Source organism: Camelina sativa, chromosome 20 (genome assembly GCF_030686135.1).
Source record: "Camelina sativa cultivar CO46 ecotype springtype chromosome 20, ASM3068613v1".
Classification (NCBI taxonomy): domain Eukaryota; kingdom Viridiplantae; phylum Streptophyta; class Magnoliopsida; order Brassicales; family Brassicaceae; genus Camelina; species Camelina sativa.
In genome coordinates this window covers 22,331,559-22,345,840 of record NC_141899.1, presented here as the reverse complement: position 1 = coordinate 22,345,840, position 14,282 = coordinate 22,331,559, and the positions used below count along the sequence as shown (strand labels likewise).

Below are 14,282 nucleotides of genomic sequence, written 5' to 3'. Positions count from 1 at the left end.
CTTTACACTCGCATACACTCTACACCTCTCACCCTTGTCCGAATTCAAACTCTTCCTCTTTCTCAAATCTTTCTACCTTAAATCTTACATGGTATCAGAGCAGATTTGATTCTGTTCTTGCCTCAAATCTCCATCACTCCCTTCCGCATTCTCTTTCTTGTTCTTAAAATTTCTTGTTCTTGAATCTTCTTTCTTTAACCGTTGGACAATAGCTTTAACCAACGGTCTCTTCATCTTTTTCCATGGAAACTACCAAAACTCTCATTGTTCCAGTTACTCTCAAGGGAGAGAATTACTTACTGTGGGCTAGAACCACAAAGACAGCCCTATGCGGCCGAGGACTTTGGTCCCATGTTGAGACGAGCGAAGCTCCTAGTGGCGAGACCACCAAAGACGGCAAGGATCTTGTCGCGGATGAGAAGAACAAGTGGTTTCAAGAAGATCAGGGAGTCCTAGCTATCATTCAAAACTCCCTAGATGCACCTATACTTGAAGCTTACTCTTATTGCGAGACAGCAAAAGACTTGTGGGACACTCTCAAGAATGTTTTTGGGAATGTTACAAATGTAAACCGAATTTTTGAGATTAAGAGGGCTATCAACAATCTCAACCAAGAAGACATGGAGTTCACCAAGCACTTTGGGAAGTTTAGGTCCCTTTGGGCTGAACTAGAGATGCTCCGGCCGGCGACTATAGATCCGGCCATTCTGAATGAGAGGCGTGAACAAAATAAGGTGTTCGGCTTTCTCTTGACCTTGAACCCCTCCTACAATGACCTTATCAAGCATATTCTACGGTCGGACAAGCTCCCTAGTCTTGATGATGTTTGTAACCAAATTCAAAAGGAACATGGTTCCATGGGGTTGTTTGGAGGCAAGGGGGAGCTAGTGACCGCCAACAAAGCTGAGGTGGCCTCCGCAAATCGTGGCTACTACAAACCGGAGGACAAGAACCCACCGGTGTGTGAACATTGCAAGAAGGTCGGCCACTTCAAGAGCCGTTGCTGGATCCTTCACCCTCACCTCCGCATAAACCGTGGAGGAACAAGCCGAGGTGGACCTAGAGCTAACCAAGCCAGCATGGTGAGCGAGGCGGCGACCTCAACACCAAGTGGCCAGACGCTTGAGGGGAACGGAGTGGCGTTGGCGGCATCTTCGGAGCTGGTACGCAAGTCAGACCTCGACGCCCTCATCAAGGCCCTAAAGGAGGCCTCCGGTAAAACATTTCTTGCCTCAAATAAAATTAAACCCCTTATTGTTGATTCTGGTGCATCTCACCACATGATTAGTGATTCTAGGCTAATTAGTGATATTAAACCTGCTAATGGTAATGTTGTGATAGCTAATGGTGAGAAAGTTTCTGTTAAAGGCATAGGGAATTTAAAATTATTTGATAAAGAAACTAAAGCCTTTTACATGCCTAATTTCACATCTAATTTGTTATCAGTTAAAAGGGCCACCACTGATTTAAATTGTTATGCAATATTTGGTCCTAACAATGTTCATTTTCAGGATATTGAGACAAGTAAGGTTCTTGGTCAAGGAAGTTCCAAGGATGATCTCTATATGCTTGAGGACTTGAATTTATCTTCTACTGCATCTTGTTTTAATTCGGTTATTATTAAACCTAGTGATTCTATTTTACATGCTAGGCTAGGACACCCTCACACAAGAGCTTTATCTTTAATGTTTCCTAATATTTCTTTTAAAAATGAGGAGTGTGAGGCTTGTATTCTTGGTAAACATTGCAAGGCTGTTTTCCCTAATTCTAGTACTATTTATGAAAATTGTTTTGATTTAATTCATTCTGATGTTTGGACATCCCCTTGCTTATCTAGAGAAAATCAAAAATATTTTGTGACTTTTATTGATGAAAAATCAAAATATAGTTGGATAACTTTGCTTCCTTCTAAAGATAGAGTTCTTGAGGCTTTTACTAATTTTCAAAATTATGTCTCTAACCACTATCATGCCAAGATTAAAATTTTGAGATCAGATAATGGTGGAGAGTACACAAGCCATGCCTTTAAGCAATATCTAGCCAACCATGGAATACTACACCAAACTAGCTGTCCATACACACCTCAACAAAATGGGGTAGCTGAAAGGAAGAATAGGCATCTCATGGAGGTAGCAAGGTCTATGATGTTCCACACAAGGGTTCCAAAGAGATTTTGGGGAGATGCTGTGCTAGCTGCTTGTTACCTTATCAACCGCACCCCCACAAAGATCCTCAAAGACTTGTCACCATTTGAGGTATTAACTAAGGACAAACCTACATTTAATCACTTACGAGTTTTTGGGTGTGTGTGCTATGTGTTGCGACCAGGTGAGCTAAGGGACAAGCTTGATGCTAAGAGTACAAAGGCTATGTTTCTTGGCTACTCCACTACACAAAAGGGGTATAAGTGCTATGAACCTACAACAAGGAGAGTCCTAGTATCTCGCGATGTCAAGTTTATAGAGACACAAGGATTCTATGATGAACATAATTGGGATGAGCTACGCAATCTCTCATCCTCACCATCTGATCGAACACGCAACCTCCGAGTTCTTCTTGAGCGGTTAGGAATTGACAATGATCGGATCAATACCGAGCCGGCCAGCCCTACCTCACCAGCTCACCCTGAACCATTGCACGAGCCTGAACGTGACATCCATACTGATGATCCAATCGAGCAGCCTGAGGAGTCAACTGAACTACCCGCAGACAACATTGCCGAGCCGACCGAGGATCCGGCCGAGCCACTTGAGGAAATCATTACACCAGGCTGTGCCAACCTGGAAGCTGGAACCATAGTCCCTCTAAGGCGCAGTCAACGCATCAAATATCCTCCTACCAATTGGAAGAACACCCGTGTCTACTACAACAATGTGGCCATTGCTCATCCGATTCAAGCCGTGTGCTCACTTGCCCACTTTCCTAAGGAACATCAAGTTTTCCTTGGCCACATTGATGAACACTGGATTCCAAGAACCTATGATGAGGCCAAAGACCATAAGGTATGGCGGGACGCTGTTGATGCCGAGAACACGGCCATGATACAAAACCACACATGGGATGAAGCTGACCTACCCAAGGGTAAGAGAGCAGTCACCTCAAGATATATCTTTACTATCAAATACAAGAGCAATGGGGAGATAGAACGGTATAAGGCACGCCTTGTAGCCCGGGGATTCACGCAAACGTATGGGGAGGACTATCTTGATACGTTTGCTCTGGTGGCCAAACTTCACACCGTTCGAGTGGTTCTCTCTCTTGCCACAAATCTTGATTGGGAGCTATGGCAAATGGATGTGAAGAACGCCTTCCTACAAAGCGAGCTCGAAGATGAAGTGTATATGCGGCCACCACCAGGCCTAGAAGACACCATTGGTCCGGGGAAGGTTCTCAAGCTCAACAAAGCCATCTATGGACTAAAGCAGTCGCCAAGGGCGTGGTACCACAAGCTGAGCACAATCCTCCTTGACAAAGGCTTTCGCAAATCCGAGGCTGATCACACACTATTTACCTCACCTAGCACCAAAGGTATAGTAGTCATCCTAGTGTATGTTGATGATATCATCATCACTGGGAGTGACTCGGTAGGTATTCAAGACACTAAAACCTTCTTGAAATCAGTCTTTGATATTAAGGACCTTGGAGAGTTGAAATATTTTCTTGGGATAGAAATATGTAGATCAAAGGAAGGTTTATTTCTATCACAAAGAAAATATGCTCTTGACTTGTTAAATGAGACAGGAAAATTAGGTTCAAAGGCAGTGGCATCACCTCTTGAAGAGAACTACAAGGCCGGAGGACAGGGGGAGCTTGAGCAGGCACCATACAAGGACGTTGGCCGCTACCGGCGCCTAGTAGGTAAGTTGATCTATTTAACTATAACACGGCCTGATATTTGCTTTGCTGTGAACCAGGTGAGCCAGCACATGAAGAATCCAACTGTCCATCATTGGAACATGGTCGACCGAATCCTTAAATACATCAAGGGCTCACCGGGACAAAGCATTTGGATGGGCCGCAACAAGAACACCGAGTTGGTAGGATATTGCGACGCTGACTATGCTGGAGACCGTGGAGACCGTCGCTCTACAACTGGCTATTGCACATTCCTTGGAGGCAACCTGATCACTTGGAAGAGCAAGAAACAAAAGGTCGTATCACTTTCAAGTGCCGAATCCGAGTATAGGGCCATGCGCAAACTCACAACCGAACTAATGTGGCTCAAAGCACTCCTCAAGGATTTAGGAGTGGAAATCACGAGTCCTATCACCATGCATTGTGACAATGAAGCTGCCATTCACATAGCAACCAATTCAGTGTTTCATGAGAGGACCAAACATATTGAGGTGGACTGTCATAAGGTGCGAGAGCAAATCAAGCTTGGAGTTGTCCTGCCATGTCACACCGAGAGCAAGGAACAACTCGCTGACATCCTCACCAAAGCTGCAAGCCCCCAAGTGTGCGAATATATTCACTCGAAGCTCGGCCTTATAGACCTCACTCGGCCATGAGTCTTTCACATGGCACCTACACTCTTTTTCCCTTATGTATAGTTTTTTTCCCATGAGGTTTTCTATACTAAGGTTTTTAATGAGGTGGGTGCCTAGACTGTCAAGCTTGCCTGGTCATCTAAGTCAAGCTTGAGGGGGAGTATGAGTTTGGCACACCACCTTGGCCACCACCGTCCGTACAACCGTACGGACGTCCGTACAATCGACAACCTATGGGCTGTCCAAGCCATCTCGTATCTCATGAGCCCAATCCACTAAGGAGAGCTTCCAACGATCTCCTATCATCGAGATCGTTCTATTATAGCCGTTGGGCAACTTGCAAGTGGGAAGTCAAGGGTTTAGTCACATGTAGGAATAAGGAGATGTCGCTATCTCCCATTAATGTGTACATAGGATCCTAGGGAAGAATATCCTCTTTGTATAGCTCTATATATGGTTTGTAAGTATGTTCTAATTCAAGTAAGAAAAGAGTTTAACTCTCTTTCTCCTCTCTACTCTCCTTTACACTCGCATACACTCTACACCTCTCACCCTTGTCCGAATTCAAACTCTTCCTCTTTCTCAAATCTTTCTACCTTAAATCTTACAAGCCTTAGGATCTCCTTCATCCTTGAAAACCTCATGATCAACTTTCTCCTTGATAGTGAAGGGTTGATCATCAATGGTAGGCAGGTTGGTTGGGTTATAGATGTTGAACTTCATGACTGTATCCTCTGTAAGTTTAGAAGTATAGAAGATTCAAATGTGGAACAAAGAGAGTTTGAATGTCGTTGAGTATGAGAGAGAGTGTAAGCTAGTAAGAAGGGAGTATAGAAGAAGAAAAGAACTTCTTAATTAGAATGGAACAAGGTTACAAACTACATATAGACATGTGAACTAAAGGAATATTCCTATACAGATTCTAAATGTAATTAAGACATGAAAGGGACATGTCTCTTTCTTAACAACACATGTGACTTCTACTTCTCCCACTTGCTTGCATCTCTAACGGTTGGAATAGAAGGATCTAGAGAATTTGATTCTTCATGAGACTTGTGGGACACTAAGCGGGCTTCTCTCTCCCAAACGGCTTGATCGTACGGAAGGCCCGACTAGGATCGTACGGACGGCCCGGTGAGACTTGTACGGACAAGTTTGTACGGACAAGTGTGATCAATCCAATTTATACTCCCCCTCAAGCTTAGTCATCGGACCGCATGACACAAGCTTGAACCATTGATCACCTACCTCATTAAAAACCTTAGTATAGAAAACCTCTTGGGAAAAACTATACTTAAGGGAAAAAGAGTGTAGGATCTCAAGGTTTGGTAAGGTCCATGAGCCCAAGCTTTGAGTGTATGTACTCGCACACTTGAGGGCTGGCTGCCTTGGTGAAAACATCAGCTAGTTGCTCGGAGCTCTCGGTATGGCAAGGAAGGGTTACACCTAGTTGGATTTGCTCTCGGACTTTGTGACAATCAACTTCTATGTGCTTTGTTCTCTCGTGGAAAACTGAGTTAGTTGCGATGTGGATAGCTGCCTCATTGTCACAATGCATTGTGATAGGCTATGTAATGTCAATTCCAAGGTCTTTAAGTAGGTTCTTGAGCCACATCAACTCGGTAGTCAACTTCCTCATTGCTCTATACTCGGACTCGGCGCTTGAAAGGGACACCACTTTCTGTTTCTTGCTCTTCCACGTGACAAGGTTGCCTCCAAGAAAGGTGCAATAGCCGCTTGTTGATCTCCGGTCTCCTTTGTCTCCAGCATAGTCCGCATCACAATATCCCACGAGCTCCGTGTTGTTGTTGCATCCCATCCATATTCCTTGACCCTGCAATCCTTTGATGTATTTGAGAATCCGGTTGACGATGTTCCAATGGTGCACCTTCGGAGCTTGCATATGCTGACTAGCCTGGTTCACAGCAAAGCAAATGTCCGGCCTAGTGATAGTTAAGTAAATTAGCTTACCCACCAAACGTCTATATTGTGTTACATTCTTGAACGGTTGGTCCTCGGGCTCCCCCTCACGGCAAACCTTGTAGTTTTCATCTAATGGTGTGTTGACTGGCCGTGCTCCAAGCTTTCCTACTTCATTTAAGAGGTCAATAGCATATTTTCTTTGAGATAGAAACAAGCCCTCTTCCGAGCGACACACTTCTATCCCTAAGAAGTATTTTAACTCACCAAGATCCTTAATATCAAAAACTGATTTTAAAAGTCTTAGTTTCTTGAATTCCTACCGTGTCATTCCCGGAGATGATGATATCATCAACATAGACGAGAATGACAATGATACCTTGGTCACTTGGGTAAGTGAATAGGGTGTGATCAGATTCGGACCTCTTGAATCCACGCTTGGTCAAGGTCGAGCTTAACTTGTGGTACCACGCCCTTGGCGACTGCTTCAGCCCATAAATTGCTTTGTTTAGCTTGAACACCTTTCCCGGGCTAACCGTATCTTCTAGGCCAGGTGGTGGCCTCATATAGACTTCGTCCTCCAATTCGCCTTGTAAGAACGCGTTCTTAACGTCCATCTGCCATAGCTCCCATTTCAAGTTAACGGCTAATGAAAGGACTACACGCACTGTGTGAAGCTTGGCGACTGGAGCAAACGTGTCTTTGTAGTCCTCCCCGTACGTTTGCGTGAAGCCTCTCGCCACCAGCCGTGCCTTATACCGTTCAATCTCCCCGTCACTTTGATATTTGATCGTGAAGATCCACTTTGACGTCACCGCCTTCTTCCCTTTAGGCAGATCAGCCTCGTCCCACGTATGATTCTTCTCCATGGCCGTCCTTTCATCTTGGACGGCATCTCGCCACACCTTGTGATCTTTAGCTTCATCATAGGTTTGAGGGATCTAGTGGCTATCTACTTGAGTGAGAAAGGCTTGGTGTTCCACCGGTAAGTGAGCCAAAGTGCACACCGCTTGAATTGGGTGAGCTACGGCTACATTGTTGTAGTAAACTCGCGTATTCTTCCAGTTAGACGGTGGAAACTTGAGTCTTTGGCTTCTTCTCAAGGGAATAATCTCCTCAATCTCCTCAGGATTATTATCTTCATCAGCATTGTCTTGTTGCTCACTGGCCGCGTCTGACTGAACCACCTCCTCAAGGTTCTCCGAATGAGTCTCGTCATGGTGTACCGGGGCAATTGGAGTATGTTGGTTGTTTGTCTCACTGGGATTGCTGTTTCTAGGTGGCTCAGGCTCTTCTGAAGGGTTTGACTCGGGTGAGTCCGGGGTGACCCGATCATTTGTGATTCCTAGCCGTTCGAGAATGATCCGGAGGTTAGTTGCCCGATCGGATGAGGAGTTTGGTAGATCCCGGAGGTCATCCCAATTTTTCTTGCTGTGATAGCCTTGATCCTCTACGAACTTCACATCCCGAGAGACAAGGACTCTTTTGGCTTCATGATTGTAACACTTATATCCTTTTTGGGTGTTAGAGTAGCCGAGAAACATTGCTTTGGTGCTTTTAGCCTCGAGTTTGTCACGAAGTTCACCTGGTCTTAACACAAAACAAGTGCAGCCAAATACGCGTAAGTGATCATATGTAGGTTTTACTTTATCTCAAATGAAGAGATGTCTTGAAGGATCTTAGTTGGGGTGCGATTGATAAGATAGCACGCAGCAAGGACGGCGTCTCCCCAAAACCTCCTAGGGACATTAGTATGAAACATCATAGACCTAGCAACCTCCATAAGATGCCTATTCTTTCTTTCGGCCACACCATTTTGTTGAGGGGTGTATGGACAGTTTGTTTGGTGAACGATCCCATGATTGGCCAAGTGTTGTTTGAAGGCATGACTAGTATACTCACCACCATTGTCTGACCTAAAGATTTTGATCTTAGCATTATAATGGTTAGTTACATAGTTTTGAAAACTAGTGAAAGCCTCAAGAACCCTATCTTTAGTAGGCAAGAGAGTTAACCAAGTATATTTAGACTTTTCATCTATAAAAGTAACAAAATATTTTTGATTTTCTCTAGACAAGCAGGGTGAAGTCCACACATCAGAGTGAACCAAATCAAAACAATTTTCATAAATAGTTAAAGACTTTGGAAAAACAGTTTTGCAATGTTTACCAAGAATACAAGCCTCACAATCATTGTTTTTGAAAGAAATACTTGGAAATATAAGTTCTAAGGCACGAGAGTGAGGGTGTCCTAATCTCGCATGCCAAACGGCATTGTTTGCCTTAAGAGAAACAGAATTAAAACAAGATGCATTAGGGAGGTTTAAGTCTTCAAGAACATATAAGTCACCCTTGGAACCTCCTTGTCCAAGAACTTGACTTGTCTCAATATCCTGAAAATGCACATTGTTAGGACCAAAGATAGCATAACAATTTAAATCAGTGGTAGCTCTTTTAACTGATAGTAAGTTTGATGTAAAACTAGGTCTGTAGAACGCTTGAGTAGTCTTATCAAATAGCTTTAGATTACCGATTCCTTTAACTGGAACTCTATCACCATTTGCTATAATTACGTTTCCATTTGCAGGTTTAATTTCACTAATCAACCTAGAGTCACTAATCATATGATGCGATGCTCCTGAATCAACTATAAGTGGTTTAGTTTGATTCAAGGCAAGATAAGAGTTACCAGAGTTTTCCTTGAGTGCCTTAATGAGCGCATCAAGGTCAGACTTCCTCACGAGGTCAGACGAGGCAGCCAGGGCAGTTCCATTCATATCCGAGGCTCGCGGGTTTAGTTCAGCAGCCGATGGTTCCATACTTGCTTGGTGAGCTCTTGGTGCTCCATGGTGGTTCATTGGCCGGTTTACTCGGAGGTGTGGGTGGAGAATCCAACACTCATTCTTGAAATGGCCCGGCTTCTTGCAGTGGTGACACACCGGTTCCTTCTTGTTATCTCCTCGATAGTGGCTCTTGTTTGCGGTCGCTACCTCAGCTTGGTTGGCGGTTACAAGCTCCCCCTTGTTACCAAATAACCCCATGAAGCCATGCTCCTTTTGAATTTGGCTACACACATCCTCTAGGCTAGGAAGCTTGTCCGACCTCAAGATATGCTTGATAAGATCATTGTAGGATGGATTTAGCGTAAGGAGGAGGCCGAACACCTTATCTTGTTCACGCCTCTCATTCAAGATCGCCGGATCAAGCGTCGCCGGTCTAAGCATCTCAAGCTCAGCCCATAAGGACCGAAACTTCCCAAAGTGTTTGGTGAACTCCATGTCTTCTTGGCTTAGGTTATTGATGGCTCTCTTGATCTCAAAGACTCGGTTTAAGTTGGTAGTGTTACCAAAAACGTTTTTCAAGGTATCCCATAGATCCTTGGCCGTTTCACAATACGAGTAGGCCTCGAGTATTGGAGCATCAAGGGAGTTTTGTATGATGGCGAGAACACTTTGGTCTTTTCTTCACCACTTGCGGCCACAACTTTGCCGTCTTCGGTAGGCTCGCCTTTCGGAGCTTCACTCGATGTCACATGGGTCCAAAGCCCTCGGCCGCATAGCGCCGTCTTTGTGGTCCTTGCCCACAACAGGTAGTTCTCTCCTTTGAGAGTAACTGGAACAATCAAGGTCTTGGTGCCTTCCATGGAGTTTTGTCCACCGGTCAATGGTATTACCCAACGGTTAAAGAGAAGCGAGTAATGAGATTATAGAGAGAACAAGAGAAAGAGTATGAGCGGAAGTTTGTGGTGAACTGATGATTCGTGACTAGGAACAAAGAGGCTCTGATACCATGTAAGTTTAGAAGTATAGAAGATTCAAATGTGGAACAAAGAGAGTTTGAATGTCGTTGAGTATGAGAGAGAGTGTAAGCGAGTAAGAAGGGAGTATAGAAGAAGAAAAGAACTTCTTAATTAGAATGGAACAAGGTTACAAACTACATATAGACATGTGAACTAAAGGAATATTCCTATACAGATTCTAAATGTAATTAAGACATGAAAGGGACATGTCTCTTTCTTAACAACACATGTGACTTCTACTTCTCCCACTTGCTTGCATCTCTAACGGTTGGAATATAAGGATCTAGAGAATTTGATTCTTCATGAGACTTGTGGGACACTAAGCGGGCTTCTCTCTACCAAATGGCTTGATCGTACGGAAGGCCCGACTAGGATCGTACGGACGGCCCGGTGAGACTTGTACGGACAAGTGTGATCAATCCAATTTATATCCTCAGCAATGTTCAAGGTCACAAGACCTTCCCTAACATCTATTACTGCTCCAACAGTGGCTAAAAATGGCCTCCCTAACAAGATTGGATCTTCAGGCTCCTTGTCCATCTCTATGACCACAAAATCAGTATGAACCCTTGCCTTCCCTATCTTGAGTGGGAGATTCTCCAACCTTCCAACTACCTCTCTATTTGTCCCATCAGCTAGGCACACATGGAGTTTAGTGGATTTGAAATCAGTTCTCCCAAGCTTTTGAGCTAAGGAGTATGGCATCACACTTGTTGAAGCTCCCAAATCACAAAGGCATTGATTGTAGTGGAGGTAACTGATTGTGCAGGGCAGGTAGAATGCCCCTGGGTCCTTAAGCTTAAGTGGGATGATCACTCCTCCAAGGTTCTCAAGATCCTTCTCATCTTGAGCTTGAGCCTTCTTTACTGACAAATCAAGCAAAAAGTTTTTATAGAGAGGATATGGTTCATACTGTTCCAAAGCAGGTCCTCTCTCCTCTTCTTGGTAAGCAATGATGATCTCTTGAATAGCCATCACTTCTTCCTTTTTCTCAACCAAAGCTTCTTCCCTCAAAACCCTTTCTTCCTCATGTTGCTTAGCCAACATCTCCTTTTTCTCAATGATTTCCGTTAACTCCTTGATCCTCTGTGCTTTGAAACGCCCAGGGAATGGCAGTGGAGGCTTGTAAGCAGGAGGAATGTACTTAGCAGGCTTGACAGCTTCGGAGTCCCCAGCTCGATCGACCACTCGAGCATGCACTCGGTCGAGTGGCTGCTCGAGTTCCTGGTCGAGTTCTCCTGCGAGTTCCTGTTGCTTTGCACAGATGTCACTTGGGCTTCAGTAACTAATGAATTCCCCCAAACTTGGACTTCACTGTCCTCAGTGATTTCTTCCTCTTGAAATTGAATGGCTTTGGCTGAGAACTCCCTTGGATTTTGAACAGCTTTTCCAGGGAGTTGGTTGGGTTTTGGAGCTGAAGTAGATGCTATGTTACCCTCCATATACTTCACTCTTGAATTAAGACCCTCAAACTTCATATTCAGATCATTGTACTGGGATGTTAACCTTTGGTTCAACTCAGCAAACTGCTTGGCTTCCTCAATCTTTCCTTGTGTTTGCCCAATCAACAATTGTTGCATCATAGCTCTTAAGTCTTGTTCTTGGCCTTGGTTAGTCTGAAACCCTGGTGGGGGACACAACTGAGGCTGGAACACTTGGTGTTGTTGTTTGGGGATGTAGGTTTGTTGCTGTTGAGGCTGTTGAGGTGGATAGACTTGGTCTTGAGGATTAGCCACATTGGTACTCCTATAAGATAGGTTGTTGTTCTTGAAACCTCCTTGGTTGTAGCCTTTGAATCCACCCTGATTCTGCATGTAGCACAACTCAGCAAACTCAGTCTCCCCCTCTTGAACTTGTGCTTCTTCTTCATCAATGAAATGAATAGACTTGGACTGGCTAAGAAGGATCTTGTCAAGCTTCTCATTGACCATCTTCAAGTCCTTCTTATACTTGTCCTCTTGATCAGTTGAGGAGCTCCTTATGGTCCTATCATAGTCTTCATTATAGTTGCCATCTGACTGAGCAAGATTCTCAACTAATTCCCAGCCTTCTTCCACATTCTTGTTGAGGAAGTTGCCATTAGAAGCTGTGTCAAGCAACATCCTTATCTTTGGAAGCACTCCTCTATACAAGGTACTCAAGAGTGACTCATTGCTGAAACCATGATGAGGACATTGAGTCTGATATCCTTTGAATCTCTCCCATGCCTCACAAAAGGTCTCATTGTTCCTTTGAGCAAATCCAGAGATCTCATTCCTCAGCCTTGCTGTCCTAGCATTAGAAAAGAACTTGGCCAAGAAAGCCTTCTTGCATGCATCCCAAGTAGTGATTGCACCAGTGGGGAGAGTTTTTTCCCATAAATGAGCCTTGTCCCCAAGTGAGAAAGGGAACAACCTTAGCTTAAAACCATCCTCACTTACACCATTGATCCTTGTAAGGCCACATATTCTATCAAACTCATCAAGGTGATCAAGTGGATCCTCCATTGGCAATCCATGAAATTTGTTGGCTTGAATCATGGAGATTAAGCCACTCTTGATCTCAAAGTTGTTGTTGGCAACAGTTGGAGGCACAATTCCAGCCCTTTGGTTGTGAGTGTTAGGTGCATCTCCAGCACCAATGTTCCTTGGTCTCTGAACCTGATGCTGATGATCCATTGCTACTATAACCTCTTGTTGGTCCTGAACAACTCTCCTTTGCTTAGTTCCCAAACCCTTTGTCACCTTGTGGATGTTGTCAATGTGCTTGAGAAGATGGTCCTTTCCTTTAGACCTTGTGTGCATCAACAAACACAAACGATTTTTCCCAGGCACGCGACTGAGCACAGGCTCTTGTTGGTGATCAAGTCGACTGGAAACTGATGGTTATAGAGATCCAGCGTCTGGCTCGAGCAGGTGCTCGATCACTACTCGGTCGAGTGGTGGTCGAGTTGATGGTCGAGTGGTACCTGAAATGGAACTTCAACCCAACAACAGAAGATTCAAGTGTATAAACGAACTTAATCTTAGACTAATATGGATCCTAAATGTCACAAAAACACACTCAAATGGGCAACGGCGCCAAATTGAAACAAACTTATTTGTGTGGTGAATGATGGTGGATGTATGCAATGATGATATATGAATGGAATGATGGATGGGTGTTTCAATTCCCCTTATGCTATTGCAGTACAAGAGGTATCAATCCTAAATGAGTGTTTGTGAACAGATAAGATGTGCATATGAATCTAAGTTAAGACAAATGTAATGATTGTTTGTCACTAACAATCCTAAGAAGGAAATGTAAAGATGCAGAAAGTAAACTACAAGAACCAAAAACTAAATGCAAATGAAACTGAATGATTGAAACTGTAATGAAGCAAGAACAGAAATAGAAACTACTACTAATGAACTAATGCAAGACAATTAATGAACTGAAAGCTAAATGTATGCAACTGGAATGAAGCAGGAATGAAACAAGACAATCACAAATCATAAACCAGAGTTGTGGGGATGAACTCGAGCAAGCACTCGACCGAGTGTAGGTCGAGTGAGAGGTCGAGTTGGCTAAATTCGGAAAACAGAGCAACACAACAAAAACAGAGCAACACTAAAACCAAACAAACAACAAGCAAGCTACGAGATTAAGACTTTAAAATCAATAAACAAAGAAGGTTCCTGAGGATGGATTCATGGGAAGAACTAATCATTGTGGTTATCTAACTTGGTCAACAAATCTCAAGCAAACTTTGAGCTAACCTCTAGACATATAAATCTAAGACAAGTTTCTCCCACTCTCATGGTCAAGAAACAATCAAACCTATGCAATTCTAGACTTGTTCTCACACAGTAAAGAATCTACACAAGCAGGCATTAAGCAATACATCTCAAACCAAACAAGACCTCTAATCTCTTAGTAAGCCTAATGGTAAGCTCTAGATCTAGCCTTATCTATGCTTCTTAAACATTGGTGTGATGCTAAGGAGCTTGAAATCAGATCCTAACCTCTCAGTTCAAGATCAGCCTTAAGAACATCTAGCCTAGAAGAGATCTACAACAATCAAGCTTGACCAAATCACATAAACCACAAGATCAA

At 43.7% G+C, this 14,282-nt stretch overlaps 2 protein-coding genes and 1 non-coding gene across 3 annotated transcripts; 2 read left to right on the top strand and 1 right to left on the bottom strand.

Moving 5' to 3' along the window:
* Positions 1 to 242: 242 nt before the first annotated feature.
* On the top strand, positions 243 to 1,470 carry LOC147919291 (uncharacterized). Its single transcript, XM_087503924.1, has 2 exons — positions 243 to 1,163; positions 1,447 to 1,470. Exons 1-2 carry the CDS (start codon positions 243 to 245, stop codon positions 1,468 to 1,470), a joined length of 945 nt encoding a protein of 314 aa, XP_087360050.1.
* Positions 1,471 to 7,351: 5,881 nt separating this feature from the next.
* LOC147919290 (uncharacterized) lies at positions 7,352 to 9,633 on the bottom strand. The gene is made up of 2 exons (XM_087503923.1): positions 8,940 to 9,633; positions 7,352 to 7,995 (listed from the first exon to the last, which is right to left on the bottom strand). Exons 1-2 carry the CDS (start codon positions 9,631 to 9,633, stop codon positions 7,352 to 7,354), a joined length of 1,338 nt encoding a protein of 445 aa, XP_087360049.1.
* Positions 9,634 to 12,365: 2,732 nt separating this feature from the next.
* LOC147919289 (small nucleolar RNA R71) lies at positions 12,366 to 12,472 on the top strand. The gene has a single exon (XR_015594358.1). It is a non-coding gene; the product is annotated as a small nucleolar RNA R71 (small nucleolar RNA).
* The last annotated feature ends 1,810 nt before the right edge of the window (positions 12,473 to 14,282 follow it).